General features: G+C 38.9%; 2 protein-coding genes across 2 annotated transcripts in view; one reads left to right on the forward strand and one right to left on the reverse strand.

Annotated features, from left to right (window-relative positions):
- The window catches only part of LOC138014911 (hyaluronan-mediated motility receptor-like), a 33,611-nt gene extending 18,225 nt beyond the window's left edge, over positions 1-15,386 (reverse strand). Inside the window, exons 1-19 of the mRNA XM_068861792.1 lie at positions 15,265-15,386; positions 13,927-14,025; positions 13,397-13,435; positions 12,855-12,901; positions 12,007-12,099; positions 10,239-10,328; positions 9,658-9,762; positions 9,221-9,304; positions 8,988-9,099; positions 8,288-8,353; positions 6,488-6,561; positions 4,552-4,638; positions 4,276-4,463; positions 3,246-3,365; positions 2,761-2,831; positions 2,013-2,094; positions 1,184-1,292; positions 510-572; positions 1-11 (exon numbers count right to left, since the gene is read on the reverse strand). The exon at positions 1-11 is cut by the window's left edge and continues 79 nt beyond it. Coding sequence (XP_068717893.1) covers positions 1-11; positions 510-572; positions 1,184-1,292; positions 2,013-2,094; positions 2,761-2,831; positions 3,246-3,365; positions 4,276-4,463; positions 4,552-4,638; positions 6,488-6,561; positions 8,288-8,353; positions 8,988-9,099; positions 9,221-9,304; positions 9,658-9,762; positions 10,239-10,328; positions 12,007-12,099; positions 12,855-12,901; positions 13,397-13,435; positions 13,927-14,025; positions 15,265-15,298 — 1,574 coding nt within the window. The 5' untranslated portion in view covers positions 15,299-15,386. The remainder of the gene's footprint in view (positions 12-509; positions 573-1,183; positions 1,293-2,012; positions 2,095-2,760; positions 2,832-3,245; positions 3,366-4,275; positions 4,464-4,551; positions 4,639-6,487; positions 6,562-8,287; positions 8,354-8,987; positions 9,100-9,220; positions 9,305-9,657; positions 9,763-10,238; positions 10,329-12,006; positions 12,100-12,854; positions 12,902-13,396; positions 13,436-13,926; positions 14,026-15,264) is intronic.
- Positions 15,387-15,858: 472 nt separating this feature from the next.
- Positions 15,859-20,000, forward strand: part of LOC138014912 (sodium channel and clathrin linker 1-like) — a 32,063-nt gene continuing 27,921 nt past the window's right edge. Inside the window, exons 1-5 of the mRNA XM_068861793.1 lie at positions 15,859-16,156; positions 17,558-17,628; positions 18,728-18,765; positions 19,389-19,461; positions 19,826-19,881. Of these exons, the coding sequence (XP_068717894.1) occupies positions 16,105-16,156; positions 17,558-17,628; positions 18,728-18,765; positions 19,389-19,461; positions 19,826-19,881 (290 nt within the window). The 5' untranslated portion in view covers positions 15,859-16,104. The remainder of the gene's footprint in view (positions 16,157-17,557; positions 17,629-18,727; positions 18,766-19,388; positions 19,462-19,825; positions 19,882-20,000) is intronic.

Raw genomic sequence — 20,000 nt, forward strand, 5'->3', positions numbered from 1 at the left:
TTAAGTTCCGCCTATAACAAACAAAGCCGTGACGCAATAACACAAATACAGCACTTACGTTGACATTTGGAAGCTTGCATTACTTGACTAAACTTGCCTTCAAACGTTTTTATATCCAGCGCAAAATTAAATTCTTACCAGACTGGAAACTGACAACAAGTTCATACTCAAAAAATGTCCAACTTTGAGATCCCTCTACTGCTTAGTTTTTCTCCAGTAGTCTATACCTACATTTTAAACAGCTGGCAATGGTTTACACATGTCCACATGACGTTTTGTTACAAATTACCGTACCTTGTTTATTTAACGTCAATCTTAACTTCGCGCATGTTAGTCTCTTTGTTAATACTAGATGGAAAGTTCGCTCTTTAATGCCGCCCTACTCGATATTCTACATCGTGAAATTCAACTCAACTGTTTTAGTTTATTTTAGCATACTTTTCCCACATTGCCGCTTTCTGTCACCGTGGACAAAAGCAAATTATAGCTGCAGTTTTAAATTTGCTCACCTTTGCCAAATCGACGTCTTCTTGGCGCTTCGACAGTTCACGTTTCAGCGATTCTGCTTCAGTCTGAAAACGAAAAATTCACGAAAAGTTGGAGACCAAGGCAGGAAAACAAGCAACCGTGACATTTCTCTTGAGAGAGTAGTTCGTAAAATGTGTTTGGAAAGTGATTTTGTGATTGCCTTGGTATATGTTTGGCTTGGAAATTTTTGCAGGCTACATTCTTAGCGCAGGTAAAGCCGTTGTGTTTGCTATCTGCAGTTCAAACTTTTTAAAGCATGACACATTCAAATTGTTGAGAATTTGCAGCCAGCTTCGTGAATGAGGACTTAACAACGATTCGAGCACTCTCTAAAAAAAAGTCGAGTTCTCCTGGACAGAAGTCGTTAACCTCGGCGGAGAGTCAGACGAATTTTTTGATCGGTTACTCGGGGATACTGGGAAAAAATCCAAATGCTCTTTCGCAAGAGTCGAACCAACAATATTCCGATTGCTAGTTCGGAGGCTCTACCTCTATAGGAGACTCGTGACAAAAGGCCAATAAACTGGGTTTAGGTGACAAAGTCTTGCGTAAAAGACAGACGTTGAAAGTCGCAATCCTTGGAAGGAGACGGGAAATTTTTTTTTCAAGTACTTTTGCCCGCCTTGTCATCGTTAAATAAATCTCTTCAATGTACCTTTAAGTTCTCAACTTGATCGTTCAATTGGTCACATTCCATCTGCAGTTTCTCGCTTTGTCGTTTTAGAAACACGCAAGTGTTTTGTTGTTGTTCGCTCTCCTGTCGGCTGAATAATCCGGGGAAGAAAAATATACCAGTGATACACATGACGGTTTAAAGAAGGGTTTGTCCTTGTTCCCTGAAGAATTTGCAGTTTTTTGTTCTCCAAATAATGCCGAATTTACTAGGGTGTTAATGCTGAGGACGGGCTTTGTGAAGGCGAAATTTGTAAAGGGGTTCGCTACGAGTGGAAATACCCATTAAATAACGAAAAATATTTGGGTGTACCTGCGCTTTTTAGTTTAAAAACTCAAAAGCTTTCGTTCACCCTATACAGGAATTGATTCCCGTGGAACAATTTTCATACATGAAAATCTCGTCAAAGCTAAAATTCATCCAATCAGATCGCTATGATTAACAATGCGGCGAATCACACGGTCGAAAAGCCTGTCGGTTAAAAGTGAGCCTTGAAGCTTATTACTAATTTCGAACTTGTTCTTCGCGCTGATGGATCCCTAGCAATGCGTTACGTTGCCTGCTGTTAAAGCTTTATATTCTTTGATCCCTTTTTCCACAATTTAGGTAACTATCCATGTTCCTAAATTATTCAAAAACACCAGGCACCTTACATATTCGGAAGCTATCACCGTCAAAAGCTCCGTTAATTTTGTATAAGGCACATTTCCTCTACAAGCAGCGGCAGTCCCATGGGCATCACGATATAATGGAATGAGCCATATTGTTTAACTAACAGAAGTTCCCAAGGACACGAAGCTAACGCTCTGACCTTTTCTGGAGAGAATCTTTCGTGACCTCCAACTCCGCTAGAATCAGCTCCTTCTCTTTCTCCACATCAGACCGGAACCCCGCTACAGATAAGAATTGAAGTAGACAAAGAAGAAGCAAGACTGCAAAACATCCTGTTCGTTAACCGAGTTTAGGAAATTTAGGCGAACTACTCTTATAGAATTATTCAGTTTTTCAACTGTTTCTGAAGACACAATTGATAAATCATTGTTCTTGCTTTCACGAATGAATTTTTAGCTAACCGTATTTTTCCTCTGGGAAAGATTAACCGTTGAATAAGTAACAGATAAATGAAACAACATTTCAAGTTTGCTTTAAAGGTGGTGGGGGGAGGGGGGGGGGAGGGTAAGAGGGAGTCCCGCAACAGGACTAGCCACCCACAAGTCGTATTTTCTGGCGTTGGGAACGGACTTCCACGCGCAGGAGAAAGCCAGGGATGAGCATTTCGCGCCAAAACCGAGTCAGCGTGTGACGCCAACAAATGAAAACTTAAGTTTGTTTTATATTTTGTCGGGTCTCTGTAAGGGATAAACGTGCTCTGCCACCCCACCCCCAAGAAAAACTTCCCTAGTTTGATTGCTTCAACAACTTTGATCAGAGGAGGAAAAAAGAGTTTGTGACCGGATAGATATCTCTACTATATACCCACTCAGTGACTGAGCTAATCCTGGTTTATGTGTCAAAAAATTAATTCCGTATTCTGGAATATTGCACATGACTGCACTTACTGTAAGACTCTTCCAGGTCTTGGTATTTTTCTGTCAGTGATCTCATATTCTGTGTCATCACCTCCTCACTCCTGCATGGGATGGATTGATAAACAGCAATTTATTCATAACTTACGGTTACCTACACATAAAAGTTTGACGAGGGAAAGCAAGACGCGGCGAGAAGGAAGGAAAGAGTTGACAGTCCAAGCTCACTCTAAAGGTAGCAGTGCTACGTAAATTTGCCAAAGAACTTCAGTACCCATTGCAGCCGGCGGGTTGTTAGGGACTGTTGGGGATTGGACTACGTTTATACGACTAAAAGTTCGACTGAGATTTCTGTCCAAAACACGCGAGTGTTTGGACGTCGAAATTTACAAGTCGGCGAGCTCAAGACGGATATTAACTTGTGCTAAACGCCGTTATCGTCTCTGTCAACGATGTGGTTATTATCATCATCTCCATCATGTCGTCATCAACATTCTTTGAGGAAAAAAAAAACATACCTTTGCAGCTCTTTCTGCAACGATTCCACTTGGTCGTTGGCAATAGACAGCTGCTGTCCATAATCGGTTTTACACTTCTCAATTCTGCTTTGCAATGATAAATTCTCCGCTGATAAAGACCTGGGTACAAACACAAGCGAGAAGGTATCACGGCAAAAAGGCAAGAAAAGGCGTTTCTTGGCAACTCGAGAAAATCTCCGTTCGGGATTCTGTTCTACAGAGTGTAAGGCTTCATATAAACATGAGCTTTTAGTAGTGCAGGGCTGACCACTCGCCTCCCACAAAATGTGGCCTGGGTTTAACAACCTCGTTCCCAGGGTCTCTCTCAACGACAATAGAGGCAGAAAAGAGAGCCCTGGGAACGAGGTTGCGGGTTTAACTCCAAGACTCGGGGTCATATGTGAGTTGAGTTTGTTGTTTCTCTACTCTGCTCCGAAAGGTCTTTCTCCGAGAACTCCGATTTTCCCCTCTCCTATAAACCAACATTTCATTTGACTTGCATTAATTCGTTGATTTCCATTTACACTGTCCCCAATTAGTGTCCCAGCGCTAGAAGACTAGACACTTTAAAAAGAAACTTCCTTTCTTCCTGATCATTACTTCCTCAGTTGGCTGAACTGTTATTAAGCCTTAACCGCTCAATGCTTTGTAAAAAATACCAAGTGCAAATACACCTTATTCCAAAATGGCCTCCATTTTAGTATTCTTTTGTTTCCATGCAAATTGCCCTTATAGCCTCGTTCGAGGTTAAATATTCTTTCGAATTTTACGTTTGAAAGCGAGACCATAAGGGCCAATTTGCATGGAAACAAAAGGATACTAAAATGGCAGCATTTTGGAATAAGGTGAATGGTTTGGAAACGTTTTGCAATACAACACATTGGCTCGGGTGACGAGTAAAATCGTCTAGCGTTAAGTCTCACTCCCAGGGGTCGACGGGTTAATGTCTGAAATCACTTTATCAACTCGTTTGCGTTTGATAAACCCAAATTTTCATCTTGTTCATGTTTAGAATAGCCTTTCTTGATACCTTTCTTTTTCCTCCAAAAGTTGCTTTCTTTCAACCAGTTCCATTAATTTAGCTTCTAAATCGTGGTTCTTGTTTTCTAAGTTTTCATTTGTTTCTTTAAGCTGGGAAATCCTCGATTCAGCTTCATGAAAATTCTCTGCACTCTGTTTTAAAGAAATCTCAAGTTTCTCACTAAATTCGCGACTTTTCTGGAAGAGATAAGAGCACATAACCATTAATCCCACAGATGAGGTGGAAGTGAGGCACACGAGAAGGCGAAATTAATGTTATACTTACCATCACTTCCCTGTTCAACATCTCTTCGAGTGAATGGATCTTGTTCCCACTTTCAGTCAAAGATCTCGCCAATTTCGCACGGATATCCTGAGGGAGATAAATATCATAGCTTACTACACCAACACTGCATTGCAAATATGTAATTTATACTTGAAGACATACTTGAAGTGTCTAACCTAATACCAGGAAAAATAAAAATAAAAATAAAAATTTATCGTCGAGTACTCACGTTCTCGGAACATAAGCTCAAATTTGACTTAGAGAGCAGGGACAACAAAGACGTCAACCGCATAGGGAGCTTACGAAACGACGACGCCGACGGCAACGAAGACGTTACAAAACAATAGCTTTAGTGAGCAAAAACAATGGCTCTGCACGCTCTGCACGTGCGTTTTACATTTTGGTACATTTCTTTGCCGTCATCTCCTAAATGACGACGTGAAATGACCAAATTTAAGGTTCTGTGGAGGACGTTAGCACATGACGATGAATTTTCAGTTCTCTCTCTACGCTTCTAACCCACTCATACCAGTTTAATTCCTCGACAGTTACTACACATTTTTAACGCGAAACGACATGAAATAGTTTCGTAGTGATATAAATAACGCGAACTTGTATTTTTAAATGAAGTCCTCGTAACCGTCGTCGTCCTCGTTTCGTACAGGGACCTTAAGATCTACGACGGCGACGTCGACGAAAACGTCACCTCAAAATAGGACTTTGCTCTAGTAAAAGTCTTTGGCGATTATTCCATCACGTTCACTTCGTACAATGTGGGCGAAGTATCCTAAAAATAAATTGGTACGAGCGGTTTCAGACTGAAAATAGAGAATGAAAGATTCTCTGTTGCATGCTCACGTTGTCGTCAAAACCTAAAATTGAGTGATTTCACGTCGTCGTCATGCAGAGAACCGCAAAAATATCAGCTAAAATCCGTGCTGCACGTGCAGCACGATTATTTATGCTCTTTTAACCAATGATATCATTGTTTTGTGCCATTTTCGTCGACGTCGTCCTCGTAGATCTTAAGCTCCCTGTAAGCTCCCTAATAACGGTACGACACATGCTTAGCAAGAGCTTCCACATGTACGTATCCACGTGAACAAAAAAGTAGGGAGAGTATGAGCTAAAATGCGTGCTCCATGTGCAGCCCGCATTACAGTATTTCTTCGTCTTCTTCAAAACAACAACATGAAACGAAAAAAAAAAAGAAAACTTTTAACGACGACGTGAGAGTACAATAGGGGCCTTAAGATCTACGACGACGACGTCCACGACAACGCCAGGAAACAAGGATATTATTGGTTAAAAGAACATAAATAATCGTGCTGCACGTGCAGCACGGATTTCAGTTTGTAATAATGAGCAGTTCTCACTTATAATCGTTCCAAAATAACTTCAACACCATCAAAGTCACCAGGTGAAACAAAGTCTGGTGTAAATTTAAGTACGTTTTCAGCCTCACATCGTAAAAATATATAAGAACGTTCAGCCTCAGCTCCAAAATTAGACGTTCATATTTTGAAAAAAAGAGTATTCGTCGTCTTTTCAAAAGACGACGAATACTTAAGGATGTTATTTCTTCATCTCCCTCAAGCCACAAAGAAGCAACTGCCCCATTTTTATATAAGTCCCTGCAAAGTATGTCAGTCGAAGAGTATCTCGAAACTATTAAAGGGCACGGTCGCACTTGCGGACCGACGTGCGAGAACTTTTGTCGAACTCTTCCAAACTTCAGAGGAGCCGGTGTCTTGCCTCTGGGCAGGCCGATTCTTTTGTTAGGATACCGAACAAAAAATTGGGTTTGCCATTTTTTTTTTTTTTCGGATATTGTAGCCTAGTGCGACCCGGCCCTAAGGCAAGGAAAAAATGTCCTTTTTTGTCTCCATCTTTAAATCAACTGCTTAATAAGCTACGACTGAGTAAACAAGTATACCTCTAGTTGAATCTCCGTTTCTCCAAGTCTTTCTCTCAGCTGAATATTTTCATTTCGCAGTTGAGACACCAAATCTGAAACATCGTTTTAAAAAGGAACTATTTCAAAAAAAGAAATAGCGTTTCGTTTCCGGGATGGTAAGGGCAGGAGAAAAGATAAAATACTATAGTGTGGGTCACTTATTTCGCTTCGTCTATTGAAACTCGAGAAATAAAGATAGAAATATGGACGCAAAGTCTCTGAAGAGCGAGAAGCCTGTCAAGGACTATTAACCATTAAAGAGAAGCACAGAAACTTGTTTACTCGCGAAATACATCGAAACATTAAGTCTACAAATACCTATTTTACCTTCAAATGCCACTGCATGACATTTCACATTCCGTTTCCCGTGAATCTTCTTTTACTTGTGTTACATGTGAACCTCGGCAGTTACTAGGTTCCTGGTTAAGCCAATAACCAGTGCGAAGATTGTTTACATTACTCATTAACACGGAGAGATCTTTTGATACATCGCTTTAATCTAACCCAAAATCATTCAGATAGTCATAACTTCATATTTATGACCCATTTCCTTGGCTTTTGTGTTTGTCAGCATTATGATTTGCGATACTTCAGGTTCACGTGTTCACAAGTTTGTTTCTGCATCTCATGGATGTTTAGATTTTCAATTACAAACTCTGTTTTGATTGACCACTCTACCTCACTGTGTAAATAGTTCACCCTAACGCCAAAATAGATACGTTTCGAGACCAAAAGGAAGGGACAAAGATATGAGATCGCCCCATGTAAGGTAATCCGGAATCCGGAATCCAGGTAATTTTGGTCTGTGGAATCCGGAATCCAGCTAATGGAATCCATGGAATCCGGAATCCATGGAATCCGGAATCCATGGATGTAGAATCTGGAATCCACAGACATGGAATCCGGAATCCACAGCTTGGAATCCGGAATCGACAGACATGGAATCCGGAATCCGGAATCCGGAATCCACAGCGTGGAATCTGGAATCCAGGACTCTCTTGGATTACCTTACATGGGACGAATGAGAAGTTGGAGTGGGCCTGAAAGACATCAACACAGGCAGGATGTCAAGATTCACAGTCACCGCACAAACGAGAAGACTCACCACCCACCAGTTCGTAACCACAAAGTTATCAAGGACCAATACTTAGTAGCGAGTTAACTGAGATGGCAAGACGACCAATACCCCAGTCAACTCAGTTTGAACTGTGTTGTGGTCAGCCCTAACTTTTATGCTATTTGTTCGATTGACGCTATTCTGGAATAAGAATTAACGGAATAACCTCCAGATTTTTCTTCGGATGTAAATTTAGGAAGATGCCTCTGTTAAATATTTTGATGGGAAACGATGGAAAGTTCTCCTTTGTATCCTGATAGCATCAAATTCTGTTAGGTGTAATTTTTAGCAGTAAACCTTTTTAAAAGTAAACCTTCGGAATAAGGTCAATCGAACGCACCCTAAGGGCACGTTCGATTGACCGTATTCAGGAATAGGAATACATGGAATAGAAGTTAGAAATCCTTCGTTTTTATGGAGATTCACATTAAAATTATCAAACACTTGCTAAAATGCTATTTTAAACATATGTTATTATCCTTGTTGCTTCAAAAGCGACTGACATACCGTTTTAAATCATCACTCCACGTATTCTTATTCTGGAATAGGGTCAATCGCACGCACCCTAAGATTCCCTCGACATTTCAGTCCAGCGGTAGCTGATAGTTTAAAGACAACTTTCACCAAGTAAAAGCATTTTTCTTTTTTTTCGGATTAATTACCATGAAGCTTTTGGTTTGCTTCTTCCACTTCATCTCTGTCTTTTGAAACATTGGATACTGCTCCTTCTGAAAAAGAAACAACAAGACGCTCTGCAAGCGTTCACTTAGGATACCTACTCTGCTTCAGTTACAAAATTATATTGATGGAAAACGTTTTTCGATATGGCTTGGCATCAAAAGACAAGAGACTGTGTACGCGTTTGGAGACCATGGTTCAGTTGTTCGAAAGCCAATTAACACAACTGTATGATACGTGATTAACTTAATACGAACCAGGATTTTAATTTTGCCGTCAAAAAAGCCGATACGATGTAATTTTATGCTGAAGGGAAACAAAAGTACAAGTCAAAATTGAAGGTTCAAAAAGCTTGTGGATTTTTTTCATATATAAACTGCAATTTACGTTCATTAAATCAAAATTAGCTTAATCAGGCTCTGAACAACTGGGCCCACCGTCATTGGCCAATGTAACAATGTCAAATGTTCACCAAGGAAACATTGAAAGTATATGTTACAGTTCAAATTTATTCCTGGTTCAAAAACTTTTCAACCAATTAAATTTTGATTTTTCTTTGTTTCAGATTATGATTATGAATCTTAGGCAAAGAAAAAAAAATCAAAATTGAACTGGTTTTTAAAATTTTTTGAAAACGTATACTGTCATTGTCTCGGCGACCTTGAACTTGAATCGTTCACAAACCTAATGAAGTGATTCTTGCATTGAGAACCTTGTTTTTCTCCTTCTCTAACTCAAGATCAGCTTTAGAATTTTCAGCAGCACAACTCAATTGCAGTTTGAGCGAAGAAATCACCTACAGGATTAGAAAAATAAAACACATTAACACAGCCTTTAGATTCACATTAAAGTGAAAATTAGTACAGTTACATACTTCTGAAATCTAAGTAAAACCGAAAAATCTCCATCTTACTTACCCCATCTTTCTCGTGCAGTTGAACCTTGAGTGTTTTGATTTCTTCCTCCAGTCTTGCGAGGTCACTAATTGCAGTCAGATTTTCCTGTTTAAAACAAATTTAAAGTACTTTTCAAGCAAAATCAGGCCCCTATCCCGAGAGAAGTCATGAATATCATTAACCAATGTGTCTGTAAATAATATTATCATAAGCTACTTATTTTTTGGTAAAAAATAATATTAGACCAAATCGGCTCACTCAGTGTTGTAACCAAAGATTGTTGGACCCATTTCAAACCCTTTGGGAATGAAACGTTTTGTTCCAGGTATTCCGTCCATATCATTTAAATGTGAATGCTACATTATAATGCAAATACAATACAAAAAAAAATCTTAAATCACTGGAAATTTGAACTGGTGCATCATTGAGTTTGCGGATTTGGTCTATTGACCACTTACTTGTACTTTTGCTAGCATGAGCTCCTTTTCTTCTCTCAGATCTTGTACTTCTTTATGAAGACCAGAAAGGGCTGACTCATGGTCAACTTTTTCTTTTAACACTGACTGTTGATCAAAGTTTGTGAGTTTTATGTTAATTTTACGTCTACTAAACTGAGGAATTGAATGTTTGCATTAGTTACATAATTGCCATATAAAGTGTTCATTAGGCTCACCCAAAGTATGGAACAGGATGTACACTCCTTTTCAAAAGAACTTTCAAGTTGCAAGAAAACACATCACTTAACATATGTTCAACCGCAAAACAATAATTGATGCCCAAATGAAGAGCATCCAGCTGGATCTTGGAGGTTCAAATTTATTCGATTCAATTTTTTCTAATTTTCTTCAAGTTCCATTGGTGCATGAAAATCACAAATATTGCATTTCTGGTAATTATCAAAGGTTACAGTTTTTCTTAATGCCGTTGCTATCTTTAGTTATCAAAAGCGTTTGTTGTTTGAGGAACAAATTAAAACCTTAAAGCTAAATGCATTTTTATTACATTGTAACTGTAGAAGACAAATGTCATACATGTATACCTGAAATTGTTTTTCCAGATTTTGAAGTTCCAATTGTGTCGTGCAAAGTCTATTTTCAAGTTCTTTTCTCTCAGACAAAAGCTTTTCAATCTTTCAGATTGGTAGAATGACACAATATTAGTAACATCAATACAATAAATTCATTTGCATATCACAAGCATTTTGACTTAAAATTTGTGGATTTCATAACAAAGAAGAAAATATATAGCACAAATTATAACAAGCACATAAAAATCAATATGCTTTACAATAATGTTTTATTATAAGGCTTGCTAGTAGACTACAAAATTCACATCAGTGTTGTATCACACTAAGGTCTTACAAACTTGAGACTAACCCATGAGTTTGTAAAATGTAATACAAATGATTTTTCGGTAAAAGTGAAGAACAGCTCACCTGCACCAACAGTTGGTGGACTGTTGGCAGACAGATTACCAACACATTACCGACACTTGGCTAGAGGCCCACAAAACATCACACAAAATTTAATGTTTTGCTAGTAAAACGACTAGAAACTCTCATCTTACATACTTTCCATAAATCCACTGTAACAGTTTTGTTTTAAACTCAGATTAAAGTGAAACTATAACATTTATCAAAAGTGTTTTGAATCTCGCTATAATTCACAGCTGTTGAAAAAAACTGTCGGTCTTGGGGGGCCTGTCAACCGACTGTCTGTGGAGATGAGCTGTTCTTCACTAATTTACCGAGTTTTCAATATACATGTAAATCAAGTTAGACTTCACTATAAAACTAAAAGGATGTTTAGTTAAAAGCCTAGATGAAGAGGTAGATCTTAAGATCACATTAAAACTAAATAAAAACTTCAAGGCTACTGCATTTGGTAGATTTATTCCAGAGATTTGGAAGAGCAGCAAGTACTGCCTGTGCCCCAGGTGTTGCAAGCAACTTGCCACTCAGGACCTTAAGACAACTTGTGATTAGAACTGGCAGGTACAAAACACAGGTCACAGGTCTCTGTTTTACCAAATACAGAAACATAACACACACCTAAACATTAAATTAATAAAGCTACCTTTAGGCCTTTAGGCCTAATTAGACCTAAAAACAACAATTTTTAGGCCAAAGGTTAGCTAAAATGAATGTTTAGGTTTGTTTCTGTATTTGGTAAAACAGAGACCTGTGACCTGTGTTTTGTACCTATTGTAACCAATTAGAGCCCTGTGCTTGCTTGATGCTTGATGATTCTGGCAAAGCCAAAATGTAATTTAATGGAGTCAATAACCAGAGCACTTAGTGCCAGTTGTGGTCAGCTGAGCATTGTCAGGTCAGTACACACGCTGTGATTTCCTGTTTTGTTAGTTGTGTAGTAGAAAAAAGTTTATTTGTGGAGGGTTTTAAGCAGTTAACCCTTTGGCATCCAAACCGGCCGAAACTGGTCAGACCTAGTATTTTACTCTGTCTAACAAAAGACGATTTTACTCGTCAATGGGGAACCCCTGAGAGTCAGTGGGTTAATCCCCCTTCCCTTCCTTCCCCTCCCTTTCCCTACTGTTTTTATCAGTATGACAGGTGCCTGTCTCTGGTGTTGCACAGGGGCTCATGGCTGGGTTTCCAGGATTTCCTTCACATGGGAGCAGTCTCCAACTAGGAGCTGGCTGCCAATAGTGGAATCTCCTGGGTGTCTCATGCACTCAACCTCCACATAAGCGATGGAGTTCTTAATTAAATCTAAATGTATCAAGTTTATTTATAGTTACCTGAGTAACTAATAAGTCCTAAGACTTGAAATATTGTTTATACTGACCTCATTTTCTGTGTCTGAGCACTCTTCCTTAGGATTAGGCGTCGAACAAGATACCTTCCTGCCCTTTTTTAGGGGTAGAGGGGTGGCAAACAGCTGTATGCAATACGACAAATTTAGAAATCTTCCCGGCTGCCACTTTTAAATTATTGATAAGTTAAAACTGGACTATAAAAGAATGGGAACTATTCTACTGGATCCCTGCTTTTAAACTGATGGTATAAATTGAAGTATGAATTCAAACAAATGACCTTCTATTTGTTCACTATTATATTTAATACATATGGTCTTCAAATAATAATTTTATTATTATATTAATTTATCATTAGGATTCTATCATTTTAAAATTTGTCTTCCTTTCTCCCTTATTTGCCTTTTATCATCATGATGCATAATTTTGCCAAAATTAAAGGTGCTGCTCCTGACACGTTATTTCAAGGCGTTTTGGGGAAATCTTTAGTTCCATGTAATCACTTGAAAAATGTCGGGCCGTTCAATCTTGTCCATTTGTGTCCTTCCCTGCTTCTCTTTCCTTTTGCTGTATTTCTTTTATGTTGTTCAACAGTTTTAAGAGGTCAGTTTGCAGTTTGTTTCATCTACTTTTTGAGCATTTTGGTGTCATGAAATTTCCATTATTTCGCGTGAAATAGCCCCTTTAATTAAGGTAGAAATATAACTACAGATTGAAGCTGCACTCAAAGGCCACATCTACAGGATGTATTTGACCCAACCCCTTGTTATTTGACCATGCAGCAATGCAGAGAGAAGAGTATTTCAGAGCAAAAATGGTTTAATGAACTTGTCAGCAATGATGTAAAATGACTACTGAAATCATGATTAGTTTAACTTACTGGGCATTTGCTGTCATTCCGGCTCGATGTGCTACAAGAACTGACATCTACATTTGAAAAGTTCAGATGACAAAAAAGTGTGAAACTCAGTTCAACTTCAACTTAATTGTTCAACTTGATAATGGACAACGATTTCCTGGTCATTACAAATACCCGGTAACCATACCTATTCTTCCCTAATTCTAGGAGGTGGCTTGTTTTTATTTAACGGGATCAACTTTTCAGAGTTAAACAGACTGCACGCATGAGTTGACTCTAATGAAATGGCATGAAAATGAAAAAAAAATTGAAAGGTAAAAAGCTTTCCTGGCTGCTGCTATTTCGTCATACATTCAAGTCAGCTTCCTGAGAAAAGAAATTTCCTTGAAAAAAACTCAACTGCCTGTCCCTTGCAGACAATGCCTGTTCTAAAATAGCCCTTGTGGTAGCTAGAAAAAGCTAGGTTGGAAGAGGAAAGGAGGAGCTCTTCCTGGGTAGAAATTCCTTGATGCCAATCTCACCTTTCCCTTCAAACATCGGCTACCAAGGTTAAAAATACATACCAAGCAAACTGCTATTTGATGCTGGTCCAGGGCCTGTGTCTGAAAATAACCAAAGTCTTACGCTAAAAGAATTGCATTGTTTGGTAATGTTAACACCAGACACTTACCATGTCTTAGGGATTTTGTTTAAGGCTGGATGTTAGACAATATTATTATTATTATCAGCGTCTAGCTACCTCAATAAAAAAATAAATAGTGCGGTGCTCCACACTATAAACCAAAGACATTTTCCAAAATGTTTATCTACCACTTACAATTTTAGGTAAAATGTAACGTATCTTTAAATTCAACTTTTCAAAAATCTTTCCTCCTCCGAATAATTTCACGTAATTATGTGATTGTACAATTAAGTTGTGCCATACAACATTCTGCAAGCACATGCCTTCTTTACTCTTGCCGCTTTCTTAATTCGTTCATTGGTAAATGTATTTTTATTTTAGCAATCATAAATAGAGTTAAAAGGCATGCTTTAAGTCTGAAGAGCAAAAGATAAGGTAACCGTTATGAGTTTCTTGAAGTAAAAAGCTGACCTTTCAAGTCTGCAAAGCGCTTGCCTTTGCCAAACCCAAGCCCACCGCCTTGCTTTCCACTGTGGACATCATAACAGCCAACTGGGGGTGCCTGAGAAACTGGGAAATAAATTAAAAGATAATCTGATAAAGCACTCAAGAAAAAGCCCATCTGGTCTGCAACTTCCTTTATAATAGGCTGCTTGCCCATTCAATCAAATGATGAAAGATGTGCAATCCATTACAACCCAAGAGACTGCATTGGTGCATTTTGTCAGTACATGCATTCATGACACACTGTCTTCCAATCTAATCAAGCCCACCTGACCAGGAGGCAAAAGCTATTACAGGCAACTTAGACCAGATTTCTTTTGTTTGTTTAAAGATATTGCTACAGTTCAGGTCTTTGGCACTTGGAGAGTGACCCGACCATTATTGAAATGACAGGCCATTATGTACCATCGCAGCATCTGAAGGTGATGTGACAGAGACAACAATTTTAGTCAGTGGAGGTCAGAAACCCATGAAAGAATTCTATATTTAACAATTATTATTCCACGAATATGCATTGGATCTCAGATGATAGATGGCCAAGGAGGCACATAGTGCCGAGTTGGCTATAATCACTTCACATCCAACAAGGTCGAGTGGAATTATAATAAAACGCCCACAAATTATGGATAAATCTTCCCTATTTAAATTTGGTAAAAACAACAAAACTGATGCCTTCAGTTACTGATAGAGAATGTGATAATAGCTAACATGCAATGACGGCTAAGCCAATCAAAGCTTGAGAAATGCATTATACAATGATCTAGTTTTTAATAATATATGATATCACAGATGCCTGTCTGACTATATTCCCAACTCTGCACTGAGTCAGTCACTGTGGGTTTTTAATGTTCCACAGACTGCCACCAAAGTTTGGTTAGAAAGAACCATTGGTTCGTCTTAGAAGACGAGAGAGTCTTACCTCTAGGAGGTGATAATTATGTTTGTTATGATGAGAGAAACACGACAGCCTCAGTTGTTTAAAATCTTAACACGCTCTAACCGTCCTTTAACTTATTTAAACTCGAGTTTTAAAGTTACATATATTGGAAACCTCGCTGATGTGCCGGTCCGGCAACCGGACAAAAATTAAACCAATCGGCAACAGCACAAGCCTCGGCAATATTAGGCTGAAAAGATTGTTTACATGCATATGTAACTGACTGAGAAATAAACAAGCTTTAATACACAGCATTTCCTCGCCCTCAAAGCTTGACATTCATGGTCATTCATATCCCCTACGGTGCAAACGCATGAACCATAATTGCACTAAGTTTGCTCAATAATTCATTTCTTAAACGGCTTTACCTGGATCTTGAAATCTTTTGGATTTCGGAAACATGTTTCAATTAACGTAATAACGAGTGAACGGCCAATACTAAACACACTCGACGACTGCTGTGTAAAATTTCCGAGGTGTTCGTTGCTCGTTGCACAAGGGTTTCAAAAACAAGAACCAATCACCAGCAAGGTTCTCTCTGTAGCCTCGATTTCAAGGCGAGACGGTATATTTTTTTCCTGCGATATCTTTGGACATTTTGAAATGGTGCTATCAGCCCTATATCGTGGCCAAAGAGATTTCAGATTATAAGAATAGTTTGCATTTCTCGACATACAATTTATGAAAACGATCAATGAGCATATGTACCCCCCGGTATGGTATGGTAAGCTTCGGACATGTGTTACACTTGGACAAAATGTTTGCTCAATTTTTTATTATTATTCAGTATTATTGCATAAAGGCAATGGAAAGAAAAAGATATAGGCAGCGAGAAAGGAAGCGTACAAAATTTATCCAAAATTAATATTCGAAAACCCCGGGCTCATGCAAAAATAACCAATCATAAACAGCAATTATTTTAACCAATAAACGCTTTATGAAATCCCTTCTTTCGATTGGCCAGTCGGGGATTATCATGGCGTCGTTAGTTGTGGTTGTTTTCACTGTTGGTAGCTATTTTTTCTCCTTTTTACTTTAATTGATCGTGATTAAACATATAGATGGAATAGATTTGTTCGTTTGAGCACGATTCCGTAAGGTATGGCTCTATCTCAGACCAGACCGAGACAGGTGACGATGAGTTCCTCGATGAAGATGATGGTGTAGAGAGTTTTGATCGTTCGACCTTGTACGTCCTTCAACTAATCATGAATTCCTCTTTACAAGATGAAGATTACATCAAATTTCTGCAAGATCAAGGTACGTTATGGACGGTGTAAGACAATATGTTGTCAGCTAAAATAAATGTTTATTTTTTCAGATACTAGTAACTGAAGGTTAAAACAGTGCTGTTGATTTGCAAACAGCGACAACAGTCACTGAATGTTAGCAATCCACTTATTGATATGTTTATGCAAGCTCACAATTTAAACAGTCTTTATCATTTTGAAGACGTTGACTGAAATCTTGTCATGATATTTCTTTCATTCACGGCGAAAATTAATATTTCTTATAGACTGCCAGAATTGGCTAGATTCTCGAAATTTAATACCCGGCCACTAAAATCTAGAGATTAAAAACCTACTCCCACAGTCCCGCAGTCATCTTATTTGCATATGGTTTTGGCCAGACTGTTGAAGAGTCCCGCTCTCCCACAGTCTCACAGTAATCTCAAATCCATACGGTTTTCACCAGACTGTTACAAAGCCGCTCCCGCACTCGTCAAATTGGCATAAAGCTTTCAACAGGTTTTTAGAATAATCTGAAAACCCTTTTAAAATTTTAGATTTCAATTTACAGTTCGGTTAATTACACTTTTTACGAGATAGTGTGAAGAATATAGCACTCGTTTACTGATTAAGCCTAAGTGCTCGTTTCAGTGATAAAGGGTAAAGGCAAAGTCACTGCTTACAAGCCAGAAGGCCCATCAGGCGGGCGCTTATCTCGGGTTTTCGTAGCATGAAGCAACTAGGAGTATTTATACTTCCCCCTGGATGGGATGCCAGTCCATCGCAGGGTTACCTCCAGCATTATGCCAGTACCCATTTATACACCTGGGTGGAGAGAGGCCCCCGTGAGAGTAAATTGTCTTGCCCAAGAACACAACACAATGTCCCCGGCCAGGCCCCAAACCCGGACCACTTGATCCGGAGTCGAGCGCACTAACCATGAGGCCACCGCTCCTCCCACTGATAAGGCAGTAGTTATAATTATGTGTGACTGTGAGACTGTGGGGGCACCAGTTATACACCACATGAATTCCACTTAACTTTCGACTGCGTGACTGAGGGAATGTGGGAGCACTAGTTATATGCCCCATGAATTCCACTTAACTTTCGACTGCGTGACTGTGGGACTGCAGGAGCGCTAGTTATCCACCACCTGAAATCCACTTACCTTTCGTCTGCATGACTGCGGGAGCACTAGTTTTACACCATGAATTATTCAGAATTGCACGACTGCGAGAGTGTGGGAGCAGTATGTTTTATGGCGATCAAAAGTGGCCGCGTATTCTAGAATCACTCCTCATTATTTAATGTCGATTATTTTTACTATTTAGTAACTTTAAGACAAGTGACCCTGCACTATTTACAGTAATTAAACTTACCTTAACAGAGTCAATAATGTTGTTCAAAACAAAACAATTCCTTTGTTTTGCAGTTAAGAGACTTAATGCAGTACTCCAGGAATACCAGAAAAAGTACCTCCCTGTTAAAGCACCAGATGTACAGGTAACAAACACCTTTTGCAGTTTGAATACTAGGTACTGGCTCATCACTAGTGAAGGTCTGCTAGTATTCATCATCTTTCTTGTTTTATCAGTGCAGACTGTGCTACTGTGAACGGTTACCCACAAATAACCAGCCCCCAACGTCAGTGGCTTCATAGCTCAGTTGGTTAGAGCGTCACACCGGAATCGCGAGGTCACGGGTTCAAACCCCGTTGAAGTCCTGAATTTTTCAGGCTTCTCTACGCAATTGCAAAAATTGCTTTCATAACTGCGAAGGTCATAGCTTCACTTGGTGAACCTTAAATAAGGCTCTATAGATGACTTCCAGTTTAAAAGAGTTTATTGTGTTTTCTTCCAAATGATTACAACTATTTACAACTCTCCAAAATGTCAGCTGACATGAAGAAAAACCTTGAAAAAATAAACTGAAGAAGGGTTTGCCGTGTGTCATTTTGATCTCTACACTTTCTGTGTAGAATTTGGCGGATCTTTGTGCAAAGTAACACAGGTTGGTTAATACAAGCCTTTTTCTAAGACTTCAACAGTTTGCTCTCCTGTCGGTAACTCAACCCCTTTATGGAGTATATTAAGTACAGGATATTCGTGTATCAAATGAATGTGAATTATAATTGTCGTGGCTAATCACCGTCACAAAGTACAGCAACGATGCAGCTCAACAAGGTGGAACCTAAAGCATAAATTGGCGCCTCTGGCAGCCGCTATCCGGTCCACGTGTGACCTTGGAGCACAGCTTACAGCCAGCTGGAATCAGCCTTATGTTGGTTTTTGCTGAGGGGGGAAAACCGGAGAACCCGGAGAAAAACCCTCGAAGCAGAGAAGACAACCAACACAAACTCAACCCACTTATGGCGTCAGGTCCAGGAATCGAACCTGGGCCACATTGGTGGGAGGCGAGTGCTCTCACCACTGCGCCATCCCTGTTCCCCCATAGAGGAGGGTTGCTCCTCCAAACATAGACACACTATATAATGCTGAATATTCCTGAAGCATTTTTAATCATTATGAATCATTGGTACATGTGTAAAGTTATCACCAGAGTAAGGATCAAGTAGTTTGAAAGTCGAGTTTTCCTTTTGCAGAGTGATGAGCCTCTTCCACCATGGATAACAAACTCCAGGTAATAAGGTTGTTGACGATACAATTTGATAAACATACATAATCTTTAAATACCGGTAAGTACTCTTACCATCAGATAAAGAGATCTCTGAAATGAGAACATGGTCAGATAATGATAATTATGCCACAAATTGCTGTGGTGACTGGCACCACTTTTGACATTACTCTGTACTTGGTAAAAGGTAAAGGTAAAGTAACTTTACTTAACGTCGGTAGTTCCTTCAGCTACGAGGCTGGAATCAATGGAAGCCGATGTCATTCTCATGAATTATTGATGACTTTGTTGAAAGGGTTGCCCCAAACACTGCTTTAACCCTTTGATGTCCAAACCGGCCTAAACCAGCCAGACTTAGTATTTTACTCTGTCTAACGCCAGACGATTTTACTCGTCAATGGGGAACCCCTGAGAGTCAATGGGTTAATCACTCACTGAAAAACTATGTCGCCATCAAGGTTTCAGGAAAGGAAAATGAGGTGTCTGTGGAAAAAAATTGTTGCTATGTTATTTTTTAATTTCTTGATTCAGATGCCATTGAAGGGAAGGTAGCTTATGCTTGTAACTGTTCTGAAATTTGTGTTTTTATGAATCTGGACACATAATATTTTTGTTGTCCATTTTGACAGTATTCTTTCACCTCTGCTGTCAGAGTATGATAACAACATTAAGGCATACCAGGAACAAGTGTTTTTCTTGAAGGTAAAAATAATTTTAGGCTATTTATTTCAAATTGTTGACGAAAAAGAGACAGTAAATTTATATATTGTTCAGTCTATCTTAAATGCACGTTTTCTTGTGCCTCTCACAGTGAGTCTTATCAAAAGTTTCTGAAATTAATTTTTTCAAAAAAGGTTTGTGACCAAGCCAGCTTGTGTGTCAATTGGCACATTTAATAAAGGATTTTTCAACTTTCTTGCCAGGATCTTTAATTTTTCTGAAGGATACACACAGGATATTTAAAAGATCTTAATTAAAAGTTCCTCACAGGATCATTTTTACTCAACATTTAGTTTTAGTTGTCTAAGAAGTTATTCTTGATAGAAATTCTTTGCTTTTGTTTCAGGATGAATTGACATCCCTGAAACAGAAAACGGACCATGTTATTCAAGAAAATACAAGGTTTGCTGTCTTAATTATTCTTTTACCCAAGTGAACTAATTATTATTGTACATAAAGTGTATGTTTAGTGCAGATGTTTATCATATGTAGTTATTGGACTGTTGGAAATAATGTTGGAA

The sequence above is a fragment of the Montipora capricornis genome, chromosome 9, assembly GCF_036669925.1.
Source record: "Montipora capricornis isolate CH-2021 chromosome 9, ASM3666992v2, whole genome shotgun sequence".
Classification (NCBI taxonomy): domain Eukaryota; kingdom Metazoa; phylum Cnidaria; class Anthozoa; order Scleractinia; family Acroporidae; genus Montipora; species Montipora capricornis.